The sequence below is a fragment of the Electrona antarctica genome (assembly GCF_951216825.1).
Source record: "Electrona antarctica genome assembly, chromosome: 9".
Taxonomy (NCBI): domain Eukaryota; kingdom Metazoa; phylum Chordata; class Actinopteri; order Myctophiformes; family Myctophidae; genus Electrona; species Electrona antarctica.
This window is the reverse complement of record NC_136790.1, coordinates 28,849,279-28,866,373: the sequence shown is the minus strand read 5'-3', so window position 1 is coordinate 28,866,373 and position 17,095 is coordinate 28,849,279. Positions and strand designations below refer to the sequence as shown.

Below are 17,095 nucleotides of genomic sequence, written 5' to 3'. Positions count from 1 at the left end.
TGCATACATGCATCTACACACGACCTAGGCTTGCCTACCTGTGGATTGTGGAATGGAATGATGTGTCACTTGGAGCACTGTAGATAAAGTAGCATAGGGCTCTCTTTCTTTCCTGTCTACTGGCTTCCAATCAAGCAACGCGCACACTACTAGCACACAGTGAGTAGGCGTCGCCGGTCACTGCCAGGTCACTATATCAACTCACTGGGAACGCAGGCAGACTTGAGACTACTTTATTCATAGGAACTTTGTGACGAGTTCAGACCTCGGCTCGTGCTCACCGATGCAGAATGTCAGTGACATTTAAATAATTGGCCTTTGAAAATCCTGAGTAAGTAGATCTATCTATTATTAGCCTACTGATTTCATCTGTGTTTAATTAAGAATGTTGCAGTGAAACCTTTTATCTTAGACAAGAACCAAACGTGTCTTTATTTCAGCTGGGGTCAAGTGGATTTAGGCTAGCACAATGTTGCCACCACCAATTTTGTATGACCCTTGTACAATGATGACAATTCATTATTCAGCTGAAAGTTGAAGAATTTTCTTTCATTCCTCTCTTTAACTCAAATATGTTATTGTTTTGTTTTTTTATGATATTCTGAAATGACTTTGCACACACTACAGTGAAAATTATTAGAATTAAATATTAGAATTTTGTCTGCTAGCCTCAACTTTTGCAGAAAACTATTGTGCAAACAAGGAGTCTCATGGAGACCAAAGCAGGAGGAAAAGAGAAATTCTTCATTGTGACAAGAGGCAAGGCGAGGAAAGGCTTCTCCAGAGGATGCATTGGTCGTGTGGAGGCAGAGATACAGCATGGGGAACTGATGGGATTGCTCTACGGCAGTGGCAGCAATGCAGGCAGCCCCAAGAGTGGGGGGGTCGTGAGATCTGATGACACGTACCCATTAACCCGCCACCAAGCTCAGCTTCTGCTCTTCGTGTCCCCATCAAGCAAACGCCTAGAGCTGCTGTGTAATCCTCAGCTGTTTTCTGCCATCTGTGAACTGTCTCAGGATGACCTTGTGGTGGTGAAGCACAAGAAAGGACACATGCCAGGGCTGGTGAAGAACCTTATGCAGATCGGCAGGAAGGAGAACCAAGAAGATCTGCAAATGCTTGGCTTTGAGGTTGAATTTGTGGTGAGTGTATCTTTATAGAGGGTATGCGCGTGACATCATCATCAAACCAGGAAGTTATGCACGAACGCCTACTGAGTGGCAAAAACGACTTTCTGGCCTTGACAGCCCATACATCCACACAGAAAAGTCATATCTGATTGCATTAAACAACATTAAACAATGTTAAACTCACTTTGCCTGTTGCTTTGCCACTCGATTTGCCACTCTATGTGCCATATAGTGCCATTCACTTTAAGCATGCGCATACTCTCTATTGGCAATATGAGCCAGACAAGATATTGGGTTGAAATGTATTTTCTCATGTGACCTGCCTATTTCAAAAAGGAATATCCACTCGTAATCGAGTATTACTGCATAACACTTATGTTGCACAGGAGTTGTAACTGGGAGTTGTATCCCCAGTTACTTCTAACTGGGGATGTTGTGTATTTGATGTATTTATTTTTAACTGAAGGTCCTTCAATTTCCTTTTTACAGGAGTCTGATCCCACTCCATCCAAGAAGCCCGTCCCTCTTCCCTTATTCAATGCAGCAGACATCATCCAGGTGGTCCCTGCTTATTCTGTCCCTGTTGGTCTTCACTGGAGAGACAGCCACTCTGGAGGTCAGTAGCCTGCCCTACTGTTTGTTTATTTGCATGTCTAAGTACTAGTCCACAAGAGAAGAATACAATAAAATATGAGCAAACATTACAGTGAAATAAACAATTAACAAGTGATCACATATACACAATTAAATTGTGTTTGCAAAATGTTATGAATGATGCTCTTAAGTCTAAATGGCAAAGGCTCTAGCCCCTCCTATATAGCCTACAGGTTAAATGTTTGTTTTTCGTTAAACAAACATTAAAAACGCTATTGACAATGGACAGGGTTTAATGTTTGTTTAGTCGCTAACACAAACATTAAATGCCATTAACAATAAAGAGTTTGTTTTGTCTGTTTGTTTTACATCATCATTACCTAATCATAGCAACATGAGTTAGACTTTAATATATTAGCTCTCCTCACTTCACACGGGTGTGATTTTTTTTTTTTTATACAAAAGGGAATTCGCCATGTAATTAGTAAACCCTCATGGCTTTTATTCAACAAAAACATAATCTCTTACACAAAACTGAACTGCTTTACTCAAGCACCTGTGACTACAGTGAGGGCACCAATCAAGTGGCCCTCTACATAAAACCTGAAAAACCGGCCCCAGGTGTTCTGGAATGCAGAATGGTAAAGTTATCACATGAGCTGCCATTTGTGTACATTGTGTGCTCAGAGAGTCTGCATACCTCATATTTAGACCTGTGGCATGTTTACTGGAGGTCAATGTGATGGCATGCAGCATGTGACGGCGCACAAAAACTGTCACAAGACCAATAAAATGTCATTGTCAGACACACACATTAAATGGTGCTGGTGAGAAACAAAATATGAAATGTGGGAACCTGAACCTGATGAAGGTCAATGTGGCCTAAAACATCAACATTTTGCTTCAAATAAACAACTTCATAATAACTACGATTGTTGTCCCTTTGCCTCCAGGTCTAAACAGAAAGGCAGTGTCACGCATAAACTCCATGCCAAATATGGGATCACGTGCACGACAAATGATGGAAATGCAGAGTATCAGTCAAAGCCCCAACAGTTCCCATATTCGCCTAGATGTAGGGTCCATGGTGGAAGTGATATCAAATACAGGGGTCACTGTATATGGAGTCATCCGCTGGATGGGAGTTCTCCCTGGAAAAACGACTGAATCGGCAGGAATTGAATTGGTGAGTTAAAGAACCCTACTGCCATTGATGCATGCAAAGTCTATTAACAGTCATATATTGCATTTATTTAAAATGTACAGTTACAGTATCATAACTTAAAAATAGCCATAAAAATCTGTATCTTTTGACAAAAATAAATTAGCAGTAATGGTATAGCCTATGCAACTATACTGTGTAGATAATCGGCTATGGTCCTTTTTAGGACTTAACTTGTGATGTGTTCTGTGTTGAGAGCTTGCTCGCTTGGCTACGTAAAATGTATTTAAAACACATCATTTTTGCATACTGTAGACAGGCAGAGAAAGTGTTATGTCAGATTTCCATGTCATCCTCACAGAACAATACGATTCAGATTCAGCAATGTTGCCCTTTATGCAGAATAGAGGTTTTTGTGAGATTTGACTACCTTTATCTTGACTCTCACTCTTTCAGGACTACGACGTAAATGGCTGTTCTGATGGGATGCATGGAGGCCAGAGATATTTCTCCTGCAAAGGGAACAGAGCTTTGTTTATGCCAGTTACAAAGTGCAGCCCTGACAGCAGGTTTCTCTGCTCCCCTACATATAAGGAGAGCCTGAAACCCAAAGAACCATCTCCAGCTTGCACATGTACTGTATATATTGTCCCTGTGTACAGTTTTGACACATACTTATATTGGGAGTGGGACAATTACTTTATTATTCTATGTGTTTTCTTTTTCCCCCCCACCAGATGACTTTGAGGAGGATGCACCCCCTATACATGAATCACAGGCCTTGTCTTTGTTGGTGGGAAGAATGAAGGGTATTCAGGGTCACTTTAACTCCTGTTATCTGGATGCCACACTCTTCAGGTACAACAAGTTCAGCAGCACCCCACAGGCCTTGTGCTTCTCCAGTAGCACTTGCTCTAGATTCAGATCAGATTGACTTTATTGGCACAGTATTGGGACCATTTTAATTTAATTTAACACAACTTGCATACAAATAAATTGCAGCATCCAAGTGCCAAGTTGATAAAAGTGAAAATTGTCCCTACAGTCTGTTCAGTTCACCCACAACGCTGGATACTGTCTGCAGCACCCGCAAACCAACAGAACAACCCATATCCTGCACTCTTAGAAAAGAAATCATCAACCGCTTACGCAGGTACTGTACATTATAACTATTGCCCTCAAGTTGGCTAAATATAGGCATGAATGATAATGTCTTTCCACTGGGTAAACAACACATTTTGTTGTATTAGCTTTATTGATATGGTATGGTGGTATTTACAGAGTTACTGTCGAAGTGTCCTTGAGCAAGACACCTAATTGCTTGGTTGGTGCCTTGCCTTGCATGGTTTCCTCCACCATCGGTGTGTGAATGGGTGAATGTAATCTATGTAAAGCGCCTTGGATAAAGGTGCTATATAAATGCACCATTTACCATTTGCATTAGGTCTGTACTAACATGAAATACATGCAGCTACTGTGCATGAGATTGTGAGTCTGTGTGTTTGTGTGTGCGTGCATTTTAGTTTGTTTTAGCCTTTGCATGCTGTTGTATCATTCCTGTGCTGGCACTGATTGCTGCTGTTTTCTATTCAGACAAGGATTTGTTCCTGCTGCAAGTGTGATGAAATTCCGTGAACAGCTGGGCTGTGAAACCTTCCTCACAGAAGAAAAAGGTATTATACAGTATGTGTGCCTGGAGCAATTTTTGTTTTCATTGTTATGATAGAAATTGTCTAAGGTGTGATCAAGATAATATATTTTGTCATTTTTGTATCAAGATAACAGAACCTATGTTTAAAGAGTCATGTAGGCTATATTCTAAATACTGCTTTCCTGCAGATCCTGAGGAATTCATCACAGTTCTCCTGCAGAAGGGACTTTGCATGGAGCCCTTGCTTAAACTCAGGTATGAAACGGATCCATTAATGATAACCTGTCTCGTTTTTCTTTGCAAACTCAAGTCACTGAAGTTCTTCTCATCATAGATCTAGAGGAGAAATGTTTCAGGGGGCCTATACCTTCCAGATCATTTTGGAAAAAGAGCAGGTGGTCCAGATGCCCACCGTCCAACAACTGCTGGACACGTCTTTCCTCTCATGTGACCTAAAGTTTGAGGAGGTGGGTTGTGCTGCTTTGTTATGCAATCTTTCAAAGTGATGATATACATGAGCTTGATTTCTACTTTTCATGTGGGTTTCATGCGCCGAAAATAGCAGATCTACCAGCTCACAATGCATTGCAGCACAACATAACTTAATGCCGCGGTGAAAATTGTTTCAGTTTAATCCAGTTGATGGCTGCTTAGACAGTTATATTGGGCGCTTAGGGGGAAGCAGTTAGGGCTTGGTTGGTGTATTGCTCGGCGACACATAGACTGGGGCTGGGAATCCAACTGGTGACCTTCTGATTACGAGGCAGCCTCTCTACCCACTATGCCCCCAGAGCGACATATTGTTGTGAGATGCTAGATAGGCTATTTTCAGTGCACCCTCACAGTAGTAACTCAGGCTTAATGATTGTCCCCACCATTTCTTCATCAGACTCCATCCTGTCTAATAGTGCAGATGCCAAGGTTTGGAAAGAAGTACAAAATGTTCCCCAACATAATCCCCTCCACAGAGCTGGACATCACAGATCTGCTATATAACTGTGAGTAGGACATTAAAGATTTTTACGGTGCCTTTTACTTTTTGAGAGGCGCTAGCCCCTCCTATGTCCAGCTTTGAGTGTTTGTGTAAACTCAAACATTGAAGACAAAAGTGTGTAAACATAATCATTGAAGACAAAAAGTGTGTAAACACAAACATTGAAGACAAATGAGATGATGTATGATGATAAGAGCGCCCCTCACTTTTTCAGCTTAGTCCCTTTAAAAATACACTCATACTTTCTATGGTAGACATGTTTTGGATGCCAAACTTTGGGGCCATTCTGACTCTTAGCTATGGATTGTTTACTTACCCTAACAGCTCCAAGAGAATGCTTTATCTGTGGGTGTGTGGCAGAGATCGAATGTCCTCAATGTCTTCCAGACTGTAAACTCCAACCAGGGAAAATCAAACAGTACTGCTCCACTTGCAATACACAGGTAAGCAGAGCTGTGGCATATGGTTTTAAATGCAAAGTCACCTCCATGTCATACAACAAAAGTTACACAAGGACTGATGTTGTTTTCCTTCACTAAAAGTACAACTCTTTTTACATGTCTTACTTTTTCTTAAGGTGCATTCCCATCGATTGCGGCAGGGCCACTGCCCCAGAGCTCTGGTAGTGCCACCACAGATGCACACTGATAACTCTGTGCCAAGGCACATGATGCAGCTGTTTGCTGTTCTCTGTATTAAAACTAGTCATTATGTGTCATTTGTAAAATATGGCGCTGACACTCGTTCCTGGCTCTTCTTTGACAGCATGGCAGACAGATGCGGTGAGACAGATTTAAGTTGGCCTTATCTGATAAACAAGTGTAAAAATAAAGTTCCGCATACTTTTGACCTGAGCTTGCAGCCACTATCTTTATGTATTGACTTGTATGTGCAAAGAATTGCCATTGTGACAAAGACATGACCGTTCGTGCAAATTATGTTATGTTGTGGTTTCCCTGCAAGATGATTATTCATGACTACCTTGTTTTCTGAGTTTCCAAGCTAGATTTAGAGATAACACAGCATCTGACGTCTAGGACTGGCTCTTATCTTGGCTTGTGCTGATCTCTAATCTAGTATCCACCTTTTTTTTCAGGTGATGACGAAAGAGGATACAACATTCCAGAGATCAAGGCTTGTCCGGAAGTTGGGGACTTCCTGTCCCAAACGGACGAGGAGCTAGCACGGGCCAATCTCTCTCAGGCCGACGAGCTAGTGCGCAGGCTGCTGTGTGATTCCTACATGTTTTTATACCAGAGCCAATCAATGCAAATTGACAAATAAATACTGCATTAGTCTCCACACTAAGCAGGACTAAATGTTCCCACAACAGTGCCATAATAACCTTGACCTTGTCAGTGTCTTCTTGACATGGCAGTGCATGGCAGCCATAACAAGGTTTTATGCTAATAACTGGCAAAAGAAATGCAAGATTGGAAATGGATGCAAATTATGATTAGAAATAATTATCAAAGTCATGTTCCATTTGACATAAGCCTAATTGATCCTTGTCAGACACTGTCGTCCTCTTGACCTTTGTCAAAATCTGTGTTAATATCTGCCTGTTTTACCCCTCCACAAAAACACTGCAAACATTTGATCTCTCGTACCACCGCCGTGTTGTTGTCTGCACTTGTCTTTGTGATTATTTATACTAGTTTTATAAAGGAAACTGTAACTCCTTAGTGATTTTATGAATTTGTGCTGATTCTCTTGTTTTATCAGATAAAAGTGAAATGTCCACACAACAATTCTCAGGTTAATTTAATTTTGTGTAATTTGTTAATCTACTTCTGGTTAGTCTCTCTCTCTCTCTTTCTATCTCTCTCTCAGTAAAACAAAAATTGACATAACACAACCAAATCTTTGTTTTCTTACTTAGTGAGGAAGTAGCTTGTGCTTACAAATAGCATATCAATTGGAATGCTGAAAACATCTAATCATCTCAAGGATGCTTTCCTCCCTAAGGTTAAAACAAGTTCTTGTCTGATTGTAAGCTGCATATTGTAACTAACATTTTCTCTGAATTCCCTTATTCCATTATGCTATTTACTAGTGATGTGGTGAGAACAGTCATCGGTACGCGTTACGTGTCTCAGAACATCTAGGCAGTCATGGGGTTCCTGGTAGATCAACTAGTTAAGTACACTGACCACATGCTCCCTGTGGGTAAAGTAAAGGCAGTCCTGCGATCAGCGAGATGAGATAAGCTATTACAAATTCTCTGAATTTGGCCTTGTTTGCTAAACTGCACAGTTCTATTCTTCTTTCTATCCAATAAGAGACGACACTCCCAAAACATGATTTAACCTCTACTCTAGTCCGTCTTTACGCTGTAGTATTACAGTAACTGGACCTGAGTAGGCTCTGTACTTGGACCGTTTATCTTCCATACACACAAAATAGCCAATCTACAAGCTCACAACACATTGTAAGCTTGTAGATCGGCTATTTTTGTTTCCCCAAGAATATGGATGCTGAGGTTCAAGTGGTTAATCCACATACAGGGAGATCTAATAGCCTACTATTAAATGCCATCATTTCATTGTCACACAACACCTTGCCACACAGCCCACAGCCTGTCAAGGAATAGGCTAGTTTTATGTTACACCTATACAGGTTGAGAGCATACCTTTTAAAAGCATAATAGAAAAAAGGGTGGTACAATTATGCCTGTGCCTTTGTAATTGTTCCCTAATATAAATTAAAAGTTTAAAAGCACAACTTGTGCTGCACATATAGAATATCATAGATAGGTGTAAAGGTGTTTTGTTAAGGGGTTTAGTAACAACATTCGATACCTATGTCAAGTTAAGTCAATTTTATTTGACCCAAGGTGCTTTCCAAAACATAAGCATATGTATGTGTTTTGTTAAGGGGTTTAGTAACAACATTCGATACCTATGTCAAGTTAAGTCAATTTTATTTGACCCAAGGTGCTTTCCAAAACATAAGCATATGTAATGGGTAATGCGTATTGTGGTCTCTACTGCCCTCTTGTGGAAAAGAGGGCAGTAGTGTAATTTGCTCAGATCCAATAAACGCTGATTTCTAGCCTCATGAAAAACTGATCAAGTGAAACAATACATTCAGCGCCGGCTTCAGGCACAAATCCAGCAGGGGGGGCATATCATTTTTAAAAGGGGGCACATTATTTTTTCCAACAATAAACACAGTGATGCGTTGAAAAAGGCTACAATAGAGTAGACAATACAATTATGCAGCAGCACTAACAGCAAACAAATACGGTGTATTAACGATTCAATTAATTTGAAAGTGTATATATTTTTAATAATCATGAATAACATATAGATTTAACATTTGTAAATCATATTAACATACTCGCCAATATAGACTGGGGGTCAAAGTGCAATCTGGGTGGGAGAAAACGGTATGCCAGAACTAGTAGTGCACAACCTGCACATACAGAGCTACTTTTCAGAATACAATCTGTGGTAAACGTTTTAGTGGTAGATTCTCTTCACATTAACATGATGGGGCACAAAATGTGTGCTATCCGCAGCTGAACAGGACAACAGCTGCTTATTTATTTATTTTTTATAGAAGACTAAGTAAAGTACATTTGCCATTATATTGGGAAATTAGTAAACACAAAATACTGATGTGGTTTTAATAAATAAACTATTCACAACTTTTTGTACAGTTGTACTTTATATTGCAGTAACATGGTTGTCTCAAATCCCAAGGCACATCTGAACTTGTCTGATGGTTCACCAAGAAATGTACAAATGGGACAATACAACTTTTAGTTGAGAAAATACAACTTTTCTTTTCTTTTTTCAGATATTTTATTCCTCAATGCACAAATGAGACATTGCAATCATGATAGAATGCAGGCACAGCAGTTGTATATTAAATAACCATGCATTCTATGAACAAGACTCACAGCAGTTGATATTTTGGATTTTAAATCAAATAATTTTAACTCAAGTCTTCCTTGACCTGGACAGAATAACATTCTCTAGACATTCTCTATCAGTTGTCAATTACATTTCTCGTTACACATTGTGCAAAGAGAAGTAGTTATTAAAGGAAAAGGCACAGTAGTGTTGAAATGATATTGCCCCAAACCAATTCTTAAAGCATACACTTACAAAATATTCTAACAACCCCTCTCCTAATTCCTAACCTAAATCCCGGCAGTACTGCTTGATACTTCTGTTGCACAAGGTTTCGTTCCACACAAATCTTAAACTGTTGATGCTATGCTTTCACAATTTATTTATTTCAGTTATAAAGACTTTTTTTTTGTGGAGCAACACTTTGTCGCTGAAGCCGACATCAGGCACGAGAGTCCTATTACTGTACACATCTGATTCTTGGCAATGTGCCCACACCCACATTGTCCACAAGCAGGGCCGGATTCCACCCCTGTACACACTCTGTGGCTTCGTACACGTGTTTCATGGCCGCCTCAATGCTTTTCCAATGGAAGTCACGTGGTTTGACCAAACAGTTGTGTGTGATCGGGGGAGGGGGGGCAATCAAACACAAGTGTTTGGTCAAACCACGTGACTTCCATTGGAAAAGCATTGGGGCGGCCATGAAACACAGGCAGAGCACAGCACAGTTGTTCTTTATGTGTGTACGAAGCTTGTCTGTGTCTTGTGTTGCATGTGCACGCTTGGTCCTGTAGACAAGTTGGTGACATCCGCCAGCTCCTGCCTGTGGGACAACATGCTCTTCATATGCTCCAGCTTAGCGCGGATGGTACAGTAGCGCTGCTGGCGCTCTTTGGACAGCTTGTGGAAGCTGTCCCTCAGGTCACTGTCTGCGGCTACTGAACCCTGATGGATGGGAGGGCGGCTGTCCGGTCCATGGTGGGTGGTGTGCCATTTTGGAGATGCAGAGCTTGAATTGGATGAGGGGGAAGTAACACAACCCTGGGTGGTGCTCGGTGGGTTACTGCTGCTAGTGGTAGATGTTATAGGATTTGATTGCTGTTGGCCTGTGTGCTGGGGCAAACACTGTTTGTTGCTCTGGGTGACACTGTCTGCTATGGAGCTGCCAGTCTGAGTGGAGACATGACAGGACACAGCAGTGGGATTTACTAGCTCCATGACTGCTGAGGTATGGGTAGCTAAACACTGGGGGGCGCTGTCAGCCAGGATCTCCTCTTGTTGCTGCTGCTCAACAGATTCCTCTATGGTGGAGGAGTTAGATGCTGGGCTGCTTTTATGACCCATCTTCCCATTTAGGGGTTCACAGGGGGGCTGTAACTCAGGGACCTGGGCCCGAGACTTGTGGTTTGGTGTGCTGGTCAGACATACTGGCTCCACTGTCCTCTCCTTGGTATTACGAGGGGAGGCAAGGATTGAGTGTTTGATGATCAGGTGGTCATAGATACCACTGTTGCGAGCACTGGAGGGGAACCGAGGACCAATAGGCAGGGACTGGGCATAAAGGATGCGGAACTCCTCATCAAAGTTCTCTGAGATCTGTCCAGACAGCTCAATGAGGTTGCTGCTGTTCAGTTTACCATCAGTCCAGTTGAACCTGCAGACAATAATGGAACTTAGAAACATAACTGAACAAATGCTGTGGTGTGGGTGGTGGGTGATTTCAGCAGGCACACCTGTTTAAAACAAATGATGTATATGTCATACATGTGCAAATGCAGGGGAGTGGCTATCGTATGCAGTGGCTAAATCCATGACAGAGTTCACCTAAGTTGAACTAAATATGAGGCAGGAGTTGCAAATTTGCTTCACCACCGGTCATGGAAGCTCCACCCCTTCACTTGCATAGAATGGAAGTGAACGGGAGGCGAATAATTAATTTGTGCATGTGAAAATGGGAGCTTGTATGATGAAGAATTTCAGTTGAGTTGGTGTTTAAGTTGACTACACACCTGTTAACACACTGTAGAAAGAGCCTCTGTCATGACAGCATGTTTCATCTGCTCTGACTTGTATCATCTTGCCCCTCTGTTAAATAATCTGGGACCACAACTATTCAGCTAAAATAATGTAACAATCGGGACTTTCCTTGAACAGCTGAGGGCGTATAGCCAGCTGGGGTTTGTAACCAGGCTATTGGGGCTTATAGGCACTCAGGCTCATACTCATGGCCTGTTGGGGTTCGTAGTCACCAGCCCAGTTCAAAGAAAGTCCCCATCGATACGTTGCTTGATGGGGCACAGTCCCAGGTTATTTAAGAGAGGTGCAAGATACTACAAGCCAGAGCATACTCATACTCTAGTCTATATTCTTCTGAATTATAGAAGCTCCAATGTGTGGGGATGGTTGATTTGTATTGTTGTGCATCAGTCTAATTAGTTCGACTGAGCAGTGTGACTGCTTAAATAAGCCACCACCTATACCAAACTGCTGATAACAGTTGAATGGGGTGGCTAATAAAGTCTTCAATCAATCAAAGCTTCTTCATTTAATTTTACTCTTATTTGACTTAAGTGGAGCTGTTAAGTGCATGGTTCTTACCTGTAGGAGCCTGTAGCCACTCTGTTTCCATCAATCAGCATGAATCGCTCATGAACTTTACCCATAATCCTTGCCCCTGATCTTGTGAAATATGTTGCACCGGTTATGGTTCGCACTCGCATTTGCTAAGGATTAAACAAAGAAATATACAGGCTCTTTCAAAACAACATTCAAGGGAGACACAGGTTACATCAAATGTTAAAAACACAACCTTTTACAGTTCAGTTGAACGTAAACATCAAAACCACACCCAGTAGGCCTATTATTGCTTATGTATTATTGCGTCGATTACGTTCAACTCTGTCAAGCACTTTAATCAACCACAAACCTGAAGGTCATCCAACCTCAAACCAAGGTTGCTGCACATCTTGAGGAAAGAGGGTGCATATGACTGATCAAGGAGGATGTAGACGGGGACCTTTCGGAGTGTGCATGCTTCCTTAAGATCCTTAAAGATATCCAGGTCTGTCAGAGAGTCTGTAACTATGGCAATAACCTGCAATGAAAACAATGTTCCAGTAAGTAATATAATTTATTTTGGGCTGCAGCTTTGCTATCCCAGATGCAGCGTGTGATTGTTTTCATTATGATCAAATCCAAGGCCTTACTCAAACATAGAGGCAGCGTCTCTCTGTTGGACACACTGTGATGTGCAAAGCTTCTCTTTGACTGTGGTTTGTTACCATGACAATCAGTTGTCAGCAAACAAATGGGATCCCGACAGGAGACAAGTGAACGTGGTAGGGATCATTGCATTTTTCGGTTTTGTCACAAGTACATTTGGAATTTCACATTGTGTTGTAAACATGCAGTGTGCAACGCAATGAAGACATTTCTCAGTTGTTTCAGACTAGTGCTGTCAATGAGGCTTAGTAAGGACGTTTACAGGTCACTACTCAGTACTCACTACATATCAACACCAGGCACCCAGCATTCAAAACACAAGGTAAGTGTGCAAATGTGCAGTTAACAATATACATTTCCTGCACATGACATTCAGTACATTGTGCCATAAAAGGTGGTAGTTAATTTACTGTACGATCCGCGCCAGTACATTTCAAAAGGACAATGATGTACAATATTCATTTTAATGTGGTTAGGATTTCTTCTCCCCAGACATCCCATTTTCATATTACAATACACCCTCCATTGTGTAAGTAATATGTAATTTGATACTGATATACAGCCTCTGGTTACAAACCCATCCTCGCCAACATTTGCAAAGCATGTTCAGGCACAGCAGAATTAATAATACTCATCTATGTGGAATTATTGTCATCCAGCCTGACAGATCCCAACAGGTCCACCATAAAATATGGATATTTGACGATGGCCCTAAAGTTAACCCCCAAAGTCGGAGGCTGGTGGGAAGAGAAGTCAGATACATGCTACATTAGCCCAAGATACTCTCGTAGCGTTTTTTTCGATTCTGACGAGTGATATCGTCAGAATCGAAAAAAACGCTACGAGTCTAAATCTTGGGCTAATGCTACATATGAACTACATATGAACTAGCCCCTCTCGGCACCCCCGTAAAGGTTAAACAAGTCATCCAAATGTCAGAAAACTTTAACGGAGGGTCCCAAGAGGGGCTACATATGATATGAACCAGCTCAGCTGCTTAGAGATAGAAATGTATTTTTAGATGTTATAGGTAGGTCTACTCACTGTCTCACTCTACTGTAATTCACCGAAATTAGTAGGCTTAGTAGGCTACATTGATAAATAAACAGGCCCATTGGCATTGCCTGCCATAGATATTTAGCTGGACTCCAGTCCAGCTATAAACTGGTTAAAACAATAAGTCATAAGCCTTTCTAAAGAGATTGTTTTGTGTATCTACCTCTTTAGCACTTTTAATCATTCGTCTCGCAGCTTCCTTGCAACTATAAATGCATTCGCCATAATTGGGTTGGAAGTGTGCAACAGCGCGAGTGACCCCTCGGTAGGAGCCCGTAGTGAAGGCGGGCCAACCGATCTCCAACAGCGGAGGCTCCGCGTCCGAGAGCTCGGGGAAATATGTGACGGAGGAGCAGTCCATCGAAGCGCTCACTGACTGCTCCATGGGATCGTCTCCGTGGACTGTCACTGAAAACCGCGGCTTCACCGCCGAGTGGATGATCCGCTGCATTTCATCGTCGGACAGAAAGTTCGGGATTTCTTCTTTCCGGAGAAACTCCAAAAAGTTGCCGATCCCCCCAGAAACGAGCTCTTCCAACGCCAGCCGGTGTCTTTCATTGTACAACTCCTGAAGATTCTGATCGTTCCCCGGCTTCTTTGGACCCCACCTCGCCGGTGAGTCGTCTAAACATTGCGATAGCGCCATGATGATGAGTCTTTTTTTGAATAAAAACGTGCAGGCAGGTAACAGACTGGGAGAGAATTTGAATTTGTATTTCGCTTCCGCGTCGACGTCGGTATGTCGCCCCTCGCATTGGCTGTCTAACCTGAATGTAAAGCTGTGAAGCCTCCGGAAAGCGCCGATCTACAAGTCCACGACGCGCTGCGTCCGGCACGCTTTAGACTTGTAGAACGACGATTTTCGGAGCGCATCACCGTCGTACGATGGATTATAAACTCGGTGGAGGCTGTCACTCTGAGGCAAACCGACGCCCATTGGTCCATTTGGAGGCAAACAAATCGAATGGTACATACCTCTCTGCCCGCCCAAGGTCTGGCTACACTGACTGTAGTTACACTGTACAGACTGGGAATGTTTTTGAATCCCATACAAACAGGGAGAGAGAGAGAGAGAGAGAGAGAGAGAGAGAGAACAGACATGCTTGAGGAATTTCAGTTATGAATCTGATGTAGGTTTTTAATTCGAGCTTTCTATAAACGCAGCAGCTTTGTTTGTGTGTGTGTGTGTGTGTGTGTGTGTGTGTGTGTGTAATAAATGGTTGATTTATGTTTTTTTAGCCTTGCAATTAGATCAAGATTCAGGCTGCATGAGGTTATTAGATAGGCTATTATCAATTTACAATTTACAATTTAGGCATTTAGCAGACGCTCTTAATCCAGAGCGATTTACATTAGGCAGGAACAAAAGTATGGGAATACATCACATATATAAAATGCATTTATCAAGAAACATGCGTAAGCTAAGAACGTAACTAGAACATATCTATATAATGACACTATACATATTAACTATACATATATACTATACTATGCTATACATATGTACTATGATGTGCTATCAATTTACAATTTACAATTTACAATTTAGGCATTTAGCAGACGCTCTTAATCCAGAGCGACTTACAATAGGCAAGAACAAAAAGCATGGGAATACATCACATATGTAAAAATGCATTTATCGCGAAACATGCGTAAGCTAAGAACGTGACTAGAACATATCTATATAATGACACTATACATATAAACTATAACTAGAGCATATCTATATAATGACACTATACATATAAACTACACATATATGCTATACTATGCTGTACATATATACTATGAAGTGCTATGACTACATACAATGCACTTATTGTGCTGTCTACATGACATGCTATAAGTCTGTTTCAAATGCTATCTAAGTCTAAAAAGCTATCTAAGGGGGTAGGATAAGTGCTATGGGCCATGATGGAGTCTGAAAAGGTGGGTCTTCAGACTACGGCGGAAGATTGGGAGTGATGCTGCAGTTCTGATTGCAACGGGGAGTGCATTCCACAGTTTTGGGGCCAGAAGGGAGAAGAGTTTGGGACGTGTGGAGCGTTGTCCTGGCGTTTTTAGTGAGGGTACTTCCAGCTTTCCTGCGTTGGCTGATCTGAGTGCGCGGGAGGGTTTGTAGGGTTCAATCATACTTATGAAGGGATAGACTAGTTTGCCCCATGGAGACTTGAGTTGAATAGGTTATATGGAGGTTATACCGACGTAGACAGACACAGACAGACAGACAGACAGACAGACAGACAGACAGACAGACAGACAGACAGACAGACAGACAGACAGACAGACAGACAGACAGACAGATATTCAACAATATAGGCCTACATAAAATGCAAATTGAAGGGAATTCCGTTCCAATGCTTACTATAGTAGGCCCTATAATGTAAAATCTAAAACTACTCCTATAGTTAAAAGAATAGTCTACTACAATAATACAATATGCCTACTAAAATCACCACTAATAAAATTAGTCGGTTCATAATGAAACAGAAATGATGGCTTTAAGGGTTGAGGTTGCCTATGCCTAATTCTTTTATACGAATTGCACCAAAAATAGAAAATGTACAAGCTCATGTGTTGGTTAAATGGTTACAATGACAATACAAGTTAAATGACATGCACACAATTGCGTTCTGATTTATGTCCTCATAATTAATAACGTGTGTGTTTAATGTTAATAAGTGGCCTATATCTAATTATATTAGCCTATTTTTATATTGATTTTTTTTTGGCTTTTCTGCCTTTATTGATAGTTTCAAGTGAAGATTGACAGGAAAGAGGGAGAGAGAGGGGGAGAGTCTGAGACATGCAGCAAGGTTCGTCAACTTATGAACGGGACTCGAACACCAGGCCAGAGCCCGTATATGTGGCATGCGCCTGGACCACCAGGCCACCGGGTGCCCTAGCCCTGGTCCAGTGCGTCAGCGAGTCTCTCACTGAGAGACAGTGAGAGTCAAAGTCAAGACTCGCTGAATGCTCTGGACCAGGGCTACGGGCGCCCCTATATTATCCTATTTTAATCATATAAATATGCTATAGGCCTAGTTGATTCCTAGTAGCATATAGGCCTTAAGGCCTATCGGATGTTGAGTTGGTGAGACGTGATAATTGATATGTAGGACTACTTGGGAAAAGTCTGTTGTCATAAGATTATTATTATTTACAGAGCCCTGAAATTCCATGACCCGATTAAGAAGATTTTAGGTCAAAGCTTGTGAAACGCAGCTACAATCACTGAGCCCATGCAGATCCCCAAAATGCACACTAAAATATTGAGTTTATAATATACCCACAGAGAGAGTTATGATTTATTTAGCCTCTTGACTCTTGATTCGTGTATTACGCATTGTTGCTGCCTGTATGTCCTTCTCTGACTGAGCACTGCCTTACTTACCCTTAACGTCGTCGTGTCTGTGCCCA

The 17,095-nt window shown here is 41.6% G+C and overlaps 2 protein-coding genes across 3 annotated transcripts; one reads left to right on the top strand and one right to left on the bottom strand.

Moving 5' to 3' along the window:
• Positions 1-122: 122 nt before the first annotated feature.
• Positions 123-7,228, top strand: cyld2 (cylindromatosis (turban tumor syndrome) 2). 2 transcript variants are annotated; one of them, XM_079510999.1, is made up of 14 exons: positions 123-331; positions 669-1,145; positions 1,626-1,749; positions 2,681-2,913; positions 3,346-3,523; positions 3,627-3,747; positions 3,935-4,042; positions 4,483-4,562; positions 4,729-4,795; positions 4,875-5,007; positions 5,430-5,538; positions 5,859-5,977; positions 6,112-6,316; positions 6,631-7,228. In XM_079510999.1, the coding sequence occupies exons 2-14, from the start codon at positions 711-713 to the stop codon at positions 6,816-6,818; spliced, it is 2,100 nt and encodes a 699-aa protein (XP_079367125.1). In that variant the 5' UTR covers positions 123-331; positions 669-710; the 3' UTR covers positions 6,819-7,228. The 2 variants fall into 2 exon arrangements, with proteins under 2 accessions (XP_079367125.1, XP_079367124.1); XM_079510998.1 differs by having other exon boundaries at positions 1,623-1,749.
• A 2,091-nt stretch (positions 7,229-9,319) lies between these two features.
• On the bottom strand, positions 9,320-14,501 carry fam83d (family with sequence similarity 83 member D). The gene is made up of 4 exons (XM_079511009.1): positions 13,839-14,501; positions 12,324-12,491; positions 11,996-12,120; positions 9,320-11,051 (listed from the first exon to the last, which is right to left on the bottom strand). Exons 1-4 carry the CDS (start codon positions 14,319-14,321, stop codon positions 10,133-10,135), a joined length of 1,695 nt encoding a protein of 564 aa, XP_079367135.1. The 5' UTR covers positions 14,322-14,501; the 3' UTR covers positions 9,320-10,132.
• Positions 14,502-17,095: the final 2,594 nt, after the last annotated feature.

Coding starts and splice junctions, on each gene's coding strand:
- fam83d (XM_079511009.1), bottom strand. CDS start 14,321: ATGGCGCTATCGCAATGTTTAGACGACTCACCGGCGAGGTGGGGTCCA. Junction 12,492..13,838: donor TGATTAAAAGTGCTAAAGAG/GTAGATACACAA, acceptor TTTTCATTGCAG/GTTATTGCCATAGTTACAGA. Junction 12,121..12,323: donor TGAGGTTGGATGACCTTCAG/GTTTGTGGTTGA, acceptor TTTAATCCTTAG/CAAATGCGAGTGCGAACCAT.
- cyld2 (XM_079510998.1), top strand. CDS start 711: ATGGAGACCAAAGCAGGAGGAAAAGAGAAATTCTTCATTGTGACAAGA. Junction 3,748..3,934: donor CTGGATGCCACACTCTTCAG/GTACAACAAGTT, acceptor TTGTCCCTACAG/TCTGTTCAGTTCACCCACAA. Junction 4,563..4,728: donor CTTCCTCACAGAAGAAAAAG/GTATTATACAGT, acceptor GCTTTCCTGCAG/ATCCTGAGGAATTCATCACA.